Genomic DNA, 16562 nt, shown 5'->3' with positions numbered 1-16562 from the left:
TGACTAGTGCTCCAAGCTCCATTTAACCACATTGATTAATTTTCAGGGTTATTTATTTCAAAGATATTGTAAGAATAAATGTACAGATATTCTCCTAACCCCTCTGGGGCATATACCCATACTGCCTCATTCTCGGTCTGTGTGGATTGGGGGAAATTGGAATTATAACTTGGTGAGAGCAAATTTATAGCTAAGTGGAAAGCAATAGAGAACCCATGACAAATAGCATGATTGTGATGGTACTTGGAGAAGGTGATTCAGATCAGCTTCCTTACTTGTTAGCCAGGGTCTAGAAGCCTATACCTGCCTTCTTATGGTATGGGCACTTATGTAACCCCAGAAATGGACTTTATCTTCAAACAGAAAATCTTTTCCATTTTTATTGTTAATCCATCTTAATGCAAGAAAGACTTGCATTAAGTTGAAGAGCTAAGAGAGAAAAGGAAAGAAGAATTATGATTTGTGAGGGGAAGGAGATGGAAAACAGCTGAAGGTAGGCATCTGAGAGAATTGTAGTGGATTAAAGAGATGAATTGTGAATTGGAATACCTTGCTTCTTGGGCCAGTGTTACTATTTATTAATGATATGTGACTTTAGACGACTCTGAAATTAGAAGACTGATTATAATGAACTCTGAATCATCTCCCATCCCTCCCCACCCCAAGCTTTAAAATTCCAAAAATCTATATAAATTTCTTGCTATAGTAATACATTTAAGACTTTCACCCAAGACTGTTAATATTTTTTAAGAGTATTTTAAAGAGCTATGGATAGATACGGATAGATAGTTGTTTCCGTTGTAGGCCTGTACCACCTCTTGGAATCAAGTCAATCAAGGTGTTCTAGGTAGCACACCTTATTAGCTGTGAGACCCTGGGCAAATCACTTAACAACAGTTGCCTCAAAAAAAGTCAATCACCAGGTATTTATGAAGTGCCTTTGTATCACACACTAAGCTGAGCACATAAGTTCAAAGAATGAAACAATCCCTACTTTCATGGAGCTTGCATTATGATGAGAGAAGATAGCAAGGATATGTATGAATAGATACAGAATTAATTCAGGGCATAAATGGAAAGTAAGTAAGAAAATAGGGCACTAACCATTGGGGTGAGGGGGACAGTCAGAGAGATGATAACTTGATCTGAGTCTGGGAGGAAGAAAAGCATTCTGAGAGGGATGATGTGCACTATGCATTTTCCAGACATTTTACAGGTACACCTGTACAGGTGAAAGAGTATTATCCTCCAGAAAACATTGACTGGCTTGGCATTAGGAAGACCTAGACTAAAATCCTGCCTCAGACACTTACTATCTGTGTGACCCTAGGCAAGTCACTTAATCTACTCCCTAGGCTTTAGTTTTCTCAACTATAAAACAAGAGGTATGGACTCATTGACCTCCAGCATCCCTTTTGTCCCAAGATCCTTTTTGTCTGAAATAACTCAAACTTTGATTACCTAGACAATTCTTCTGTTTGTTTCTCTCTTCCCTCCTCTTTCCTTCTGGAGGTTAGAACAGAAGAAAGGCTTCTAGATCTGAGATTCCCTAAACCTAGAGTCAAGTCCCATGAACACATCCACCTTGTCATCTTTAATATGAGTAACCAATATCCTTCTCTAATCCTATGGTGGATCTTTATGAAGGAGACATTTACATTGTTTGAATTTTAGCCAGGAGCTAGGACCAGCTCTAATTGCACACCTATCATAGTACTTTATACTGAGGCACAGAATTCTGAGCAGACAACCAAGGCAGCTACAGCACTATTTCTATGGAATTGCCTACTTTTCTTTTCCCTTTAATTGTCCCTAAACAGGTGGCACTTGAATAAAATCTCATTACTCCCATATGTGTACAGCAAGTGCTTAAAAGCTGTTTTGCCTCAGGGTAGCTATTTTTAAAAAGTCATCTTGGTTGTTGAAAAATTTGATCTGCAATTTTTTTCTCTATTGGTGACCTTTATATTTGAAAAGCATGAATAGAAGTTCTTAGAGCTAAATTTAAAAAATTAAAATTATTTAGTACTCCTTAAGAACCAGACTCTTTCCCAAAGGAGGTAGTTTGGTATAATGGAAAGAACCCTGAATGTTCAGTGACGTGTAGAAGCCCATTAGGGACAATAGGCCAGAAGAGAAGGTTTTGGTGATGTGTATTAAACCATGTCGACCTTGGATGAGTGTCTGCAGGCGAATCTCAGGGCTCTAATCTATAAAAAGAATTAGGACTGGTTAACTTCCATGATCCACCGATCTTATGCAGGGTGGAAGCAGCATCCCAAAGGTTGGTTATAGCTGAACAGCAGTAAATTCATTAGGACATTGCCTCCATAATCCACAATGAACTGTCCCTCATCAGCAACTAGAAATCTAGAAAGAAGGACAAGGTGAATCCTGTGTCATATTGAAAACTTATAGTTTCCTAGTTCTCCTGTCTCAATCCAGACTGTTTCCCTTGGGACCCCAAGAGCAAGCCACAGTTCTGTACTCCCTGTAACTGATAAAGATTATTCTGCCAGTCAAACAAAGAGTTGCCAGACACACAAAAAAGCCTGTGACAGATGGTCCTGGGCTGTTTTTGCTAATTAATATTGACCTTTCAGTATGAATGACAGCTTTGTGGGGTGGCAGAGAAGGAAGGAAACCTAGTCTTTCCATGAAAGAATCTCATCTTGAATTCCTGTCTCCATCTTCACACAGGTGTTTTCATTCCATGGCTGGAACAAAAGAGTTTAGTTCTGAAGGGGAGGCAGTGGGGGAGAAAGAGCCCAATGAGGAATGGACATTGTTGTAGTTAAGCGGAGATTTGGAACCCATCCATTTGACCTCAGACTCACCAGGTTCCACCCTGGGCTCTGATAGGGGAGCAGCCTCTGCCTCACTTTCTGGTCACCATCTCCAAACCAGGCCACCTTGAGTAGAGCTGCGCTCTCTCCCCTCTCCCATTCTAGCTCCTCTTGTGGATGTCCTCCACTAAAATGTAAGCTCCTTGAGGGCAGGGACTGTTGCTTTCTTGTATTTGTTGTACTTGTATACAGTAAGTGCTTAATAATTGCTTTTTGAAGGTTCAAGCTCAAAGGGACCTTAGAACGTAGACTGTTAGGAGTCAAAGGGACTCCAAATTTGTCCAGTTGAATTCCTTCATTTTCTAGATGGGGAAACTGAGACCAAAGAGAAATTAAAGGACATTCCCAGTGACATGCAGCAAATAAGTGATTTCAAGTCTGCTTAGCAAAGGATCTTTGATAATGTTGAACAACATTCAATTCCGTGTTCAAGACCTACTCTGAACAACACCCTACACTGATGGTAGCTATGCAGAGATGAAAAATAGCAGCCTCCTCTCTCATGGAGTTTATCATCTCCTAGAGATATACTATATGTACATAAATAAGTATAGCTCTAAGCTGAGTATAGTAGGGATAACAGGAGAGATCCAAGAAAAGTATTCCTAAGGAAAACCAAACCAGGTCAGCTGGACAAGAGGGTCTTCAGAGAACTGAGTTGGCATCTGAGCTGGATTTAAAGGAAGTCTTTTAACAGGCAGAAACATTGGGGGGGGGTACAAAGGATGGCAATAGAAGAGACAACCTGCAAACAAATATGGAGAAACAGGGTATATAAGGAAAATAGCAGAGAGTGATGACACAGAGAACCCTGAGAAAGGATAAGGAAACTCCATACTCATTAGTGCAGGCTCACGATTGAGACTGCTAGCCATTTGGCAAGTAGACAGGCATAAAGAAAGAAGTGAAGGTAGGGATGCCCACACCACGGATTTGCTGCAGGACTTTATCTCAGTGGTGGTGGAGTTGGCGGCTCCACCACTCAGTCACATTGTGACCTTGGGAAAGTTCCCTTTTCTCTCCAGGGTCCAGTTTCACCACCTGGTAAAATGAGAGCACTGCCAATGCATAGCTACCTCTGGTAGTTGTTCTGACTCTTGGGTGATTTTAAAAATTGATTTAAATTTTGTGTGCTCACTCATAAATTCTATATTAGCAATGGTTTTTTAAATATGGATTAGGTTTTTGAAAACTTTTATAAAAGAGTTGGCAGCATTAATTTATTTTATATAATGACTTTAAAAAATATTGTGCAAAATTTATTCAAGTCCTGGACCATACAATATTAACATATATTTATAAACATATATATATATGTGTGTGTGTGTATATATGCATATAAATGCAATGAAGTATGCAAAACAATTACATTTTTAAATAATTATTTTAATAATAAACAGATTAGATAGATAAAATCAAAGGGTTTGATCTCTAAGTTACCCTTTAGCTCTAAATCCTATCTCAGGCTTCATAATTTGTTTGCTGGGGAACCTAGAATTTTCTAGTATTACAAATAGGTGCAGGTAGGAAGTCATATTTAAAAAGTATGACTCCTTGTCCATCTTCCATGTGATCTCCCTCCAGGGATGTGCTTGGTGACAATAATAGATTATTTTCACATTTCAGGGCCCTTTCTACACAGAAGCACTTAAAGCCTGTTGGTGGGGTTGTTGGCCCCATTTTACAGATGAAGAAACTGAGGTTCAGAGATCATTTAGTGATTTGACTGGGGTCACATGGTAGAATTAGAACTGGTGTCTGGATCTTGTGCTTGTGGCAGAAGTGCTGGATTCTTGTTCTTTTGCTTTGTGATCTTGAACAAATTGAATCCCATCTGTAAAATGACGGGAATGGACTAGGTCATTTCCAGAGTTCCTTCCAACTATAAATCCTTGGCCTTAGCTCTGTTATTTCTATCAGTCAGTCAGTATTTATTAAGTTGTACTAGGTTCTAGGGATATGAAGAGAAAAGTAAAAATAAAACCAACTCCTTTTCTCAAAGAGGATTTATTCCATCAAGGGAGATAACATGTACTTACATAGGAATATATAAAATAGATCTGAGGTGTGTGGTTATTTTGTGAGGAGGTGGGTTGAGGAAAGGTTCCATTGATCTAGTCATCTAGTGACTCTTGAGCTGAGCAGGTTGAAGTTACATAGAAAGTCTTGGAAGTACAGGTGAGGAGGAAAGGACTTCTACTCTGTTCCATTGGCTTGAGTTGAACTGCTCTGTAAAGACCCATGGTGGGGTTTTTGGAAGAACGCTGGTGGGGGCTCTTCTGTCCCTTAGCAATGGCAAAGAGACCCATAGCTATAGATCACAGTAGTATCTTGGGTTGTTTGAGAAGCATCACTAGAAGAGTGGCCTCACAGGGTGGGGAAAGGGTGGCAGTAGATAGGCAGAGGTTGGGGGTAGGGGAAGACCTTAGTGAGCATTGTTTACTTCGTACAATTCTTCCAGAGCAGAATTAAATATAATTACTTAGGGGGTGGTTCTTAGTTCTAGAAAGTATATACATAAGCAGTAAGTAATAGAGCGGGGATTTGAACCCAGGTCTTATACTCAAGAAATAAAGCAATAGATAATACAATCTCTGCCCTCATGAAGCATATAGTTTAATAGGATAATGCAACAAGCATAATGTTACATGTATGGTGATTTTATTGAGGAAATGCAAAGTTCAGGTTTCTTATCAGAGGTAGCATTTAAATTGGACTTTAAGAGATTGAGAAGGAATTCCACAGGCAAGGAGGTAGGAGGAGGTCATTCCAGGCATGCAAAATAGTCTGAACAAAGGCCCATGAATGGAATTTCATTCAAAAGCATCAGGGGTTCAGTATAGATGAAATATTGGTTGTAGTATGAGGAGTGGGGGGGGGGGGAGATGGACTGGAGATATAAATAAGAATTTGATTGAGGAAGCCTTAAATGACAGTCGTCCAGAAATTTGTCCTGACCCCCTGGAGCCTGCCTCCTCTCAGCTTCCCCCCTCTTTTTTCCCATTCTTTAATCATAGCCATTGCTAAAGATGTATGAGGACCATTTCACACCCACCCAAGGAGTGGAGCAAGACTCTTGCTCTACAGCCCTTGGAGATGATAGTGCTATAAAATGCCTAATGAGCACAAGGAACTGTTGCCAAGGAAATAGAGAGTGCTGGGCACTCCTTAATTATGCAAAAAAATCATTCAAATTTAATCAGGGGAAGAGTCCTGCTGATTCATATCTTAACAACTTTCAAATAATTAGAGGGGGGAAAATCATACAATTGAATCAGTCACAAATGATATACGATTCTGAAAGGTGTTTCCTTAAACTCTTGGCAGCAAATAATTATAGCAAAATTCTCTTTGTTATTTAATCAATTATTGCAAAGACCTTGTTATCTTTTATACATGTCAGAGTGGGGGAAGTAAAGGGGTTGGGGGGGGCTCAAAAAAGAATGCCCTATTTCCTTGTCTTTTGGAAAATGAAATTTTTTGTTGCCAACCATTTCATAGAACTATATCATAAAATGTAAATATATGTTTACAAATATATGTTTATATGTTTATATAAACATACCTTTATAACCATTTCAAAAAGAAACCTAGAAATAAAACCAGGCTTAAAAGCAACAGCTCTGGATTCAAATCCTAGCTCTGACCCTGAGGTTGCAAATATCTTATCTTAGGTATGAGGAAACTAAAGGTCAGAGAGGCTGGACAAGGGTCATGTATACAGTAAGTAGAAGAGCCTGATTTCAAACCTTTCCCTAGCATTATTCTGCTTTCTGAACCTGAACTTTCAACCTTTCTGATTAAAGGAGGAAATCTCAGCCACCTCCTTTGTAAAATAAAGGTAGATGAGATAATTTCTCTGTAGTACTGGAATGTTGTTGACTACACCAATAAAGCACCATATAAATATCAGTGATCATTATCATGTCCTTAACAGTTCTTAACCTGAGGACTGTGAATATGCTTTCTAAATATTTTGATGTTTTAAATGTACAACTACATTTTGATAACTGTATGACTATATTTCAATGTAATTGGCTTCATTTGTAACCTTATGTATTTTAATTTCTGCATTTGAAAATATCATTTGAAGAACGAGCCTTCACTCAATGGGAGGCTATGAATCTAAAATGTTAGGAACCTATGGTCTCATCTTTTTGTCTTATGGTTCCTTAAAATTGATTTTAGAAGAAGAAATATTGTGGCATGGACAAATATTCAAGTTTTCATGCAAGTCAGTCCTGTGACATATTTCCATTGATCTGACTCTATCCATGGCCTGTGATTTCTTCTTTTTTCATTTTCTTGTTCAATTTACAAGCATTTATTTTCTTTTATTCCCATCCACTCCCAATATAAACTATGATCTTGGTTTGAATCTTTGATTTACTACCTCAGTGGCCATGGTCTGTCAAGTCTCTTCACCAGTCTGGTGGATCTCAGTAAGTTGAGGTTCCTGGTCTAGCCAACTGCTAGGTTTCCTTCCAGTTCTAGGTCTTATGCCCCATTCCCAGCAGAACCTGACTTGGAACAATGGCATCCAAATTGAACAGATGCAAATAATTTGCTAGATACATGGAGTTAGTTATTTAGAAAGAAAAAGAAATGTGTAATTCAAAGTCACCTTTGACAATTAGGTGGGGTTTAAATGCTTTCCTAACCCAAGGCAAGGCCTTGTTCAGTAGTTTCAGTCACGTCTGAATCTTCATGACCCCATTTGGGGTTTTCTTAGCAAAGATACTTCAGGAGTTTGCCATTCCTTCTATGACTCATTCTACAGATGAGGAAAGTGAAGCAAAGAAGGCTAAGTGGCTTACTTGCCCAGTTTACACAGTTATTAAACATCTGAGACTGAATTTGAACTCGGGTCTTCCTGACTCCAATCTCAGTGTTCTACCCACTGTATTACCTAACTGTCCCAAGATCCCTTGGTGTCATACTTTTTTTTTGATAATGTTCCAGAACCTTATAGATATGATGATTTAGAATACATAAATAAATATGAAAAAAAAACTTGGCCAAAACAATTCTTTCACTACCAAAGAGCTGAAATAATTACAAATGAACATGGGAGCTAAGTGTGCATATACATACATACATACATGCAGATATACCTTCACATACAAGTGTGTGTGCAAATATGTATGTTTACATATATCAATGTGTGTTTAAATCATAGTTCTTGATTAAGAGTCTAATATAGGAGAGGGAAAGAAGGAAAGAAACACATGTAAGTATAATATGAAATGCCATGTGATAGGACTGTCCGTTCCCATGGGTGGCTGACATTGAAGCTTCTGGCTGTGGGAGTTATGCAGACTGATAAACTGAGAGGCCAGAGAATTTGAGAGAACATAGCTATCTGTTGAAGTTCTTAAGTAAGAGAGGAGTGTTGGCTTAGAAAGAAAGTTTGCTAGCTGGGTCCTGAAACCCTCAAGATAATAGTGAGAATGAATCAGGAACCAGCAGGTAACCACTGCGAGGACCTGCACGGGGTGGAATAGACAGGTGAAATGAACAGCCAAGGAAGAGAGCTTGCTGAGTGATGACAGCAGGTGGAGGCTCCAGAAGTGACTGTGGGGGCAAGGGCCAGGCCAGGGTTTTTCCTAGATTCTTGTCTGGGAAGTCTTAGGAAAGAAGGGCACCCAGTGTGGAGGGGTGGCCACTCCTGCATCCTTTTTGGAGAGTGGCTAGGTTTTCCTGAAGAGAGGGAAAAGAACTCTGAGGATGTAGGAAAACCAATGACTATGACTTTTTTTATTCTATTCCTTCCTCCCAGCAGTTAAATGGAAACGTTCCTTCTTCTCTGAGATTTTATTTGTTTTATCTACTTCTTTACTTGACTTAAGCTTTTAGAATGTGGCATTGCAGGGGGGTTCACTAGAAAGAAGCGTTGTCTGTACTGACATGGAGCCGGGAGATAGTGATGTTCAAGTCTCTCCTTTGACATTTACTAGTTGTGTCATCATATACTAGTCACTTAATTTTTCTGAACCTCAGATTCCTCATCTGTAAAATGCAAATATCTATAGTACCTTCCAAAAGATGGAAGGAATAGTAAAGGATGAGGTCTAAGATGAATGTGAGGGGCAGATAGGTGGCACAGTGGATAGAGCACCGGCCTTGGAGTCAGGAGGACCTGAGTTCAAATCCAGCCTCAGACACTTAGTAATTACCTAGCTGTGTGGCCTTGGGCAAGCCACTTAACCCTATTGCTTGCCCCCCCCAAAAAAAAGAAACCTAAAAAAAAGATGAATATGAGTTGTTAAATATGGAGCACTGGAGGAGGTGAGCAGATCTGGAGTGGGAAGTTTTAGATTGAGGGGAGGGAGAGGATAGAAGGGGATTAGGAACAAGGGAATGAAGTTGGGGAACAGTTCATTCATAGCTGGGGGTTCAGTATTTTAGCTATTGGGTAATGAGTCCAGGAAGAAGAGTGAGGTTTGGTGATAAGGTTCAAGGCCCACAATTTGTGTTGGTACAACCCCCAAGTGCCCACTCAGCCGTGAAGCAAAGGTAATTGGAGAAAAGCTCATCCTGGTGTGGCAGTAGCCTGTGCTTGAGCAGAACTGTGCTTGGGTGGTAGCCTGGGTTTGGGTGGTAGCCTGGGTTTGGGTGGTAGCCTGGGTTTGGGTGGTAGCCTGTAGTGCCCTTGAGCTGGTCCAGAAGTCTAATGAATGAAGAGGTGATTTGTTCAGTTAGCCTCCCAGTCATAGACGGGGCCTGACTGTTGTGTTAGAAACCAAATTATCCTTTGCCCCAAGGTTCACAGTCCCTTGACCCTCACAGTTCAGTCTCCCTTCTACCCCCTCTTCTCTAAAGTTCTTCCCCCCTCCCATGAAGTCAAGTGTCTAGGTGACCTAGGGACAACCAGGTGGGACAATGCAGTCAGGAAGACCTGAGTTGTAAGTTCTGTCATCCAGGAAAAGCCACCTAACTTCTGCCTGCCTCGGTTTCTCCTTAGGTGAAATAGAGACACTAGAATGGCACCTACCTCTCAGGGTTGTTCTCAAGATAAAATGAGATAATTTTGATATGTGCTTTGTAAGCCTTACAGCACTATAGTTATTCCAGGTATTATTACTGCTGTCGTAGTCGTCATTGTTGTTGGTCACGAACTTGCCTGACTAGAATTTCAGACAAATTCTACTATTAGGATTGTGCAGAATCTCTTATAGTCAAAGAATCTTAGAATTAGAATTTATCAAACAATACCAACTTTGTGCGAAACAATAGTCAAGGTGCAAGCGATACAAAGACAAATGCAAAAAAATTCACAGTCTATCTGAGGGGAGAGATATCATGACCATATATTTAGATATGCAAAAAATTGATTCAAGGAAAAATAAAAAATTTAATTTGAAAAATTAAGTAATGGAACCATTTTAAACAAAATATAGTAAAGACAACTTTTTACCAGACTGTTTGCCGCCAAGGGGAGGGAGTATGGGAGGGAGGGCAGTGGAAAATGTGTAGCTTATAAATATGCAAGTGGATGAATATTGAAAAACTTCCAATGCTTGTAATGGGAAGAATAAAATAAAATATCAGTAAAAACCCCACAAAACATAACAAAGAGCTATGGGTCATTTAGCAGGGAAGGTACCATCAGGTGGAGAATCTAGAAAAGTTTGGAGTCCATAGTTATCATCACATGTAACCAATCACATTTATATAAAGCTTTAGGATTTATGAATCACTTTCCTGACCACATTCTGAGAGTGAAGGAGGGATTACAAGTAACTATCCTCACTGTATAGATAAAGAAGCCGAGGCCCTGAGAGAAGTAGGTACTTACCTGCTGTTCCCCAGCCAGGCAGTGTCTAAGCAGGGACCTCAGTGCAGAGCCTCTGACTTCAAACTTGGTATAGTTTTCCGAGGCTCTGGTACAATTTTCAAGCATCTCATTTTTCAAAGACTAAAATGACAAAACATCCTGAAGGTCACAGTGCCTTTCCAGGGGGAAGTAACTCGTCCAAGGTTGGCTATGATGTTCATGGCAGAGCTAGGTTCCTTGATAGCAGTCCACATTAATCTATTGCTTCCATTCACCTCAGCCACAGCCCAGGTGTTCAAATTTCAGTTCTTAGTACCCTCCTCCCTCACCCCACACTCTAAATGCCCATTATCTGGGACTCAAGGGAAAAATGATTTAAGAGCATGTGCTATGGTAGTTCCCCCCTCCCCAATAAAGGGAGAACTAAACTGTTTTCCATCTGCCAACTATGATGGATTTAAAAAGCCAAGTCCTTGACAGCCTTGAAATTCAGAAGTGAGTTGAAAACTCTTCATAGCTATAAATAAGAAAACCCTGTTGAGTCCTTCTCCCCATCCCTTAGCAGGGACTTCACATCATAATTAGGAGGATGGAATTTCTGCCATTTGTAATACACAGTTTGGACAGATCCAAGGGAAGAGGTGTGAGAGATGATAATTGTGTGGCGCTCATCAGTCTCCTATTGAAAATCTGACAAGATAATTACCCAATATCTGCCCCACTGAACATCTCAGGGAATTTGAAAAGCACTATTTAAAAGCATTTGTTTAAATGTCTGGCAAAAGATGAGAAGTTGTTCTCTTTGAAGTAGTTCATTTTCCTTTGCACCACATTTAGTAGGGTGTACTCAGCCACATAAGGTGGTCTCCATTTGCATCAAATGACTTTGTCATTATCAATTAATCTTTTCCAAGTTCTAAGACTTTGGAAGTTGGATCAATAAGACCTAGATTCAAATCCTGCCCCCCCCCTTATGGACTTTGATTGGCATTTTAATTGTAAGCTCAGTTCCAAGCACTCTGTGAACCCTGAGAACATCATTGATTCCAGGGATCTGTTAAGATTTCCTGGAGAAGGTAATATTTAAATAAACTATGTCTCCTACCAACCTCATGGAGCTTACTTTCTAAGGTCATTGTTTTTATTTCTTTGCTTCTGCAGTTTTTGAAGAACCCGAAGACCCCAGTAACAGATCCTTCTTCTCTGAAATCATCTCCTCGGTGTCAGATGTCAAATTCAGCCACAGTGGCCGGTTCATGCTCACCAGGGATTACCTCACGGTCAAAGTTTGGGATCTAAATATGGAAACAAAGCCTATAGAAACATACCAGGTAGGAAGCTCCCATGTCTTCCATTCAGGTGTCCCTAGGTCAGTTGCTTTATGATGGGTCCTTGGGGGTGCCAGAAGCATTGTGGAGTTGGAGAAAGAACTCTGCATTTGGAGTTAGAAGAAACTGCTTTCTTTGATCAAGTGTTTTTCACTTCACTCAGCCTCAGTTTCCTCATCTATAAAATGAAGAAGTTAGACCAATTATACTCTAAGGTGTCTCCCAGCTTTAGATTCTGTGATACTATGAATTTAGAGGATTGGGTAACTCAATGCACAGAATTAGGGCCCCTGAGAAGAAACCACAGGGCTTCAGGGTTCAATTCAGTATGAGAGGCTGTCATTTAGAACTGACCAGTAATGGCATGGCCTGTATTATTAGGAAGTGGTCTCCCCATCACTGGAATCATGAAGGCAAAATCTGGACAGCCAAATTGTGGTGGATGTGGCAGAAGGGACTCATGCCTCAAGTAGAGCTGGCACTGTGGACAGGGTCAGGAAGACTTATTTGCATGCGTTCAAATCTGATCTCAGACACTTGCCAGCTGTAGGACCCTGGGCAAGTCACTTAACTCTGCCTCAGTTTCCTCATCTGTAAAAAGAACTGGAGAAGGAAATGGCAAACCACTCCACTGTGGTTTGTAGGTATGAAAATGATTGAACAAGAACAGCAAAGGTCCTTTCTAGTTCTAAATCCTATGATTCTCACTTCTTGGGAGGTGCCTTCATTTATTCATGCAGGAGAGACTCCCTGAATAAACCAAGAATCGTTACCTCACGGAAGGAGAATCCCCTTGTCCATCCAGTGTAATTCCAATGCAACTATCATTTATTAACCTTTTACTCTGTGTAGAACACCGAGATTGCTCTGAGAGGAGATTAAATAGTAATGCCCCCATTGTTGGGGCATTCATAGTTAACTAGCAAGATACATGGGTAATATGGGACAAAATGTATTAAGAGCATTTAGGGATCAGCCAACAAGCATTTAGGGGAAAAAATGTAAAATCAGCCTGTCCTCATTCTGATGGGAGAGACATAGACAGAAATAGGTGCATGGGAGACACATGCAGAGCGTGGGAAGGAGGGGACCAGAAAATTCTCTGGGAGTTCTGAGGAGAAAGGGAAATCTCTTCTGGTTGAAGGGCTCAGGGGAAGACTCCTTGGGGGTTTCTAAAGATGTGTTCTAGTAATGTTATGGATTTGGAACTCAAAGAGCAGTGCTTGAGTCTGCATCTCCCGGTGACCCAGGACAAACCCCTCTGGTGGAGCCTCCATTGCCTTAGGTAAAAATGATGAGGTTGGGCTCCAACTTTTCTAAGGTCCCTTCTAGGTCTTGATCATATGAATGGAATAGGATTTGGATGCAGGCAGAGCTGGGGAGAAGGTTATTCCAAGCATAGGAAAGTAACAGAAGGTGAAGGAGAATATGGGAAAATGGTGACTATTCCAGTGAAAGATGCCACAATTTAATTAAACAAACATTTATGGAAAGCTTATCTGGAGAGAGCAGTGTGTTAGCAACTGGGAGGAATGCGCCCATAGCCCATGATCTACACAGATGTGATAAATGGATGAATATCCGAGAGATACAAAGTGCTGTTTAAGGTCTGAAGAGGAAATGTTCATTTCTGGTCAATAGTTCAGGGCATCTTACAGCGAGGCACCAGTATTTGACCTGGACCTTGAAGAATGAACAGGGTTTTCTTAGGCAGAGATGGTGCAGGGAGAGGATGGAGAACATTTCAGGTATAAGGAATGAAGAGAAGGGGAATAAGCATTTATATAGCCAAGCATTCTGCTAAGTGATTTATGAATCTTATCTCTCCTTGCTTCGGTTCACAGCTCCTCTTTGGGAAAGGTTTTTGACTAGCTCAGGAAGAAAAAATGACATCTTAGATACAGATAGCAAGTTACCACAGTGGATAGAGCCTGAGGCCTGGAGTTTGGAAGATCTCAGTTCAAATTTGGCCTCAGGCACTTACTATCTATGTGTGACCTTTACCCTTACTTACCTCAGTTTCCCCACCTGTAAAATGAGGATAATAATAATAGCATCTATGTCTCAGGATTTGTAATTAACTCAGAGCTTGAAACATAGAAAAACGCTACATAAAGTTAGCTATTCTGGCTCATTCTCACCATGTCTTCCAAACTTATCTGAGTTTGATGTAGGATCTCAGAGTTGGTAGGGACCTCTGAGGTCACCTGATCCAACTTTAATTCATCAAGCTAACGTGTACAAGGCCCTGCATTTCTCAAGAAATACAAGAATAAAAACAAAATCATCCCCAATATTCCAGATATGTGGTGATGGGATGCTAGGTACATGCACACACACACACACACACACTCACTCTCTCTCTCTCTCTCTCTCTCTCTCTCTCTTTCACACACACACACACACACACACACACACACACGCACACACCTTTCCAGCTCAGCAGATGTATCTCATAGAAATTCCAACAATGACAACAGTAGCAACACCTTGCATTTATCTGATAGCATTTTTCAATTACAGTTTTTTATTACATATTTTATTTTATCTGATCCTTAAAACAGACCATGTGGCAACAAGGTAGGTACTATTGTACTGGTTTTATGAATGAGGAAGTAAGTCTCAGTGAGGTTAGATTGACCCCCTAATCAATGACAGCATTAGTAAGAATTTAGTCGTTGACTTCTCTCAAGCTCAAACTTAGTTCAACAGAGCCTGGCATAGTGGAAAGAAATAGTCAAACTCACTGCTGGCAGCACTACTACTGAATTGCTTTATGATGATGCACAAGTCATTTTCTATCTTTTGAGCTTGTTTTCTCTTCTGTAAGATGGAGATGGACATATGGACATGACCTCGGGGGGCGGGCTTTGAGATCTAACTCTCTGTGACTGTGACTCTTAACTTAGGTTCTTTCTGCTCTCCCGTTTTGCCTTCTTGTGCCTTCTATGCATCTGATGCATGCTAAATAACTTGGCTCTCTGCCTCGTTATCCAGGGCACAAAGTTTTGGAGAGAGATAGGCTGGTGTGATACACTATTTCTTAGTGTAATGACCCGTCCACACAGAAATAGGACATCAAGATGTAATTTATTTTCATGGTCATTTTCATTAGATATCTAATTAACGACTAAACTGTTTGCTGACTTGTAATTAATCAATTTACAAATGCCTTTCTATCAGGCTAGATTTCCATTTAGAGTCCTGGTGTAAGTGAACACAAAGATGCTTTTTTCATCTTCTTTGAACAGAGCCAATATTGTCATAAAGTGGTTCCATTCCCTTCATGGGATTTTAGAATCACAGAAAGTTTAAAATCTTAGAATTATAGCATCTTAAGATCTTGGAAATTCAGAGTCACAAAATCACAGAATCAAAGATTTGTAAAATAATTGAAGATTCTAGAATCCAATGCTCTTTCCAATTTGGCATGCTCTGAACTGAGTTTAAACTTGAGAGAAGTCATAGAGGACTTGCTCATTGGTAAGTCGTGCCAAAATCATAATTATTCAATCATAGCATCTTAGACTCCAAGGCTTTTAGAACTATGAATTCTTAAAGATGGAAAGATCTCAGTATGTACATGAATGCAAATAACTGTAATACAAGTTAGAATATAATAAATGCAGAGGTGCAACCTTGGGCAGGTCATTGTTTCTGCAATATGAGGGACGCCTCTGAATTCCCTTCTGGCTCTGGTTCCAGATTTAGATACAGAGCTCCAAACTCATCACTATAAAACATTTGAAGAGGGATAAAATCCCTTCTGCCTGAGGCTCCCTTTTTTAACTCACAATTTACCTCATGTGTTAAATGGGAGGAATGACACCTGCAATACCTATCCAGCAGAATTGTAATAAAGAAAAGTTCTTGGATAAGAGTCACTCTACAAATGTTAGTTTTTGGCATTGGAGGGATTGTTAATTATAACAAATTTTCCACATTCCATTGGAGAATAACGAGGTTCATTTTCTCTTAACAGGTTCACGATTACCTTAGGAGCAAGCTGTGTTCCCTGTATGAAAATGACTGCATTTTTGACAAGTTTGAATGTGCCTGGAATGGATCAGACAGGTAACTCTGACTCTACCCTGTGATTCCCCAGAATGAAGGACCCTCCTTCCACCAGCTGAGACCACTTCTCTGAAGTCTCTCTTAAGCGGTTCTATCCTTGGTACTGATGACCTTGAATGACAGTTTAAGATAGCAAGATCTTTCCTCAAAAGCTTCCAGTAACCTCGTCCACCTGGTCACACATTGCAGAGGTCAAAAACTGAGTTTCATCAATGTTAACTGGGAGTTCAGTATCACAATGTGAACACTACAAGAAGTTATTAGAACAGTGACTAGATAAGGTCTTGGATGACATTCACCATTCTCATGGTGTGTTGAAACCAAACCAAACAAACCATCAACACCAATACCAACAAACAAGGTAGTCAGGCAGTAAGGCAGCAGACCACACAGGAGCTAATGGACAAATATCTATCGAGTCCCTTCTGTCCTAGAGGCAGTATTCTAGACATTAATGTCCACAAGATGAAAGAACACACATTCACTAAACTATTGTAAATACCATTCATTTATCAGCTTGGTGTATAATCAAAGTAG

General features: G+C 40.1%; 1 protein-coding gene across 5 annotated transcripts in view; it reads left to right on the top strand.

The window, feature by feature from the left end:
* Positions 1-16562, top strand: part of PPP2R2C (protein phosphatase 2 regulatory subunit Bgamma) — a 388395-nt gene that overhangs the window by 358153 nt on the left and 13680 nt on the right. For all 5 annotated transcript variants that reach the window (XM_074229817.1, XM_074229816.1, XM_074229818.1 and 2 more), the window contains 2 exons: positions 11785-11954; positions 15934-16025. In XM_074229817.1, coding sequence (XP_074085918.1) covers positions 11785-11954; positions 15934-16025 — 262 coding nt within the window. The remainder of the gene's footprint in view (positions 1-11784; positions 11955-15933; positions 16026-16562) is intronic.

The sequence above is a fragment of the Macrotis lagotis genome, chromosome 3, assembly GCF_037893015.1.
Source record: "Macrotis lagotis isolate mMagLag1 chromosome 3, bilby.v1.9.chrom.fasta, whole genome shotgun sequence".
NCBI classification, from domain to species: domain Eukaryota; kingdom Metazoa; phylum Chordata; class Mammalia; order Peramelemorphia; family Peramelidae; genus Macrotis; species Macrotis lagotis.
Note: the sequence above shows the minus strand (reverse complement) of the source record. Positions and strands in the feature narration are given on the sequence as shown.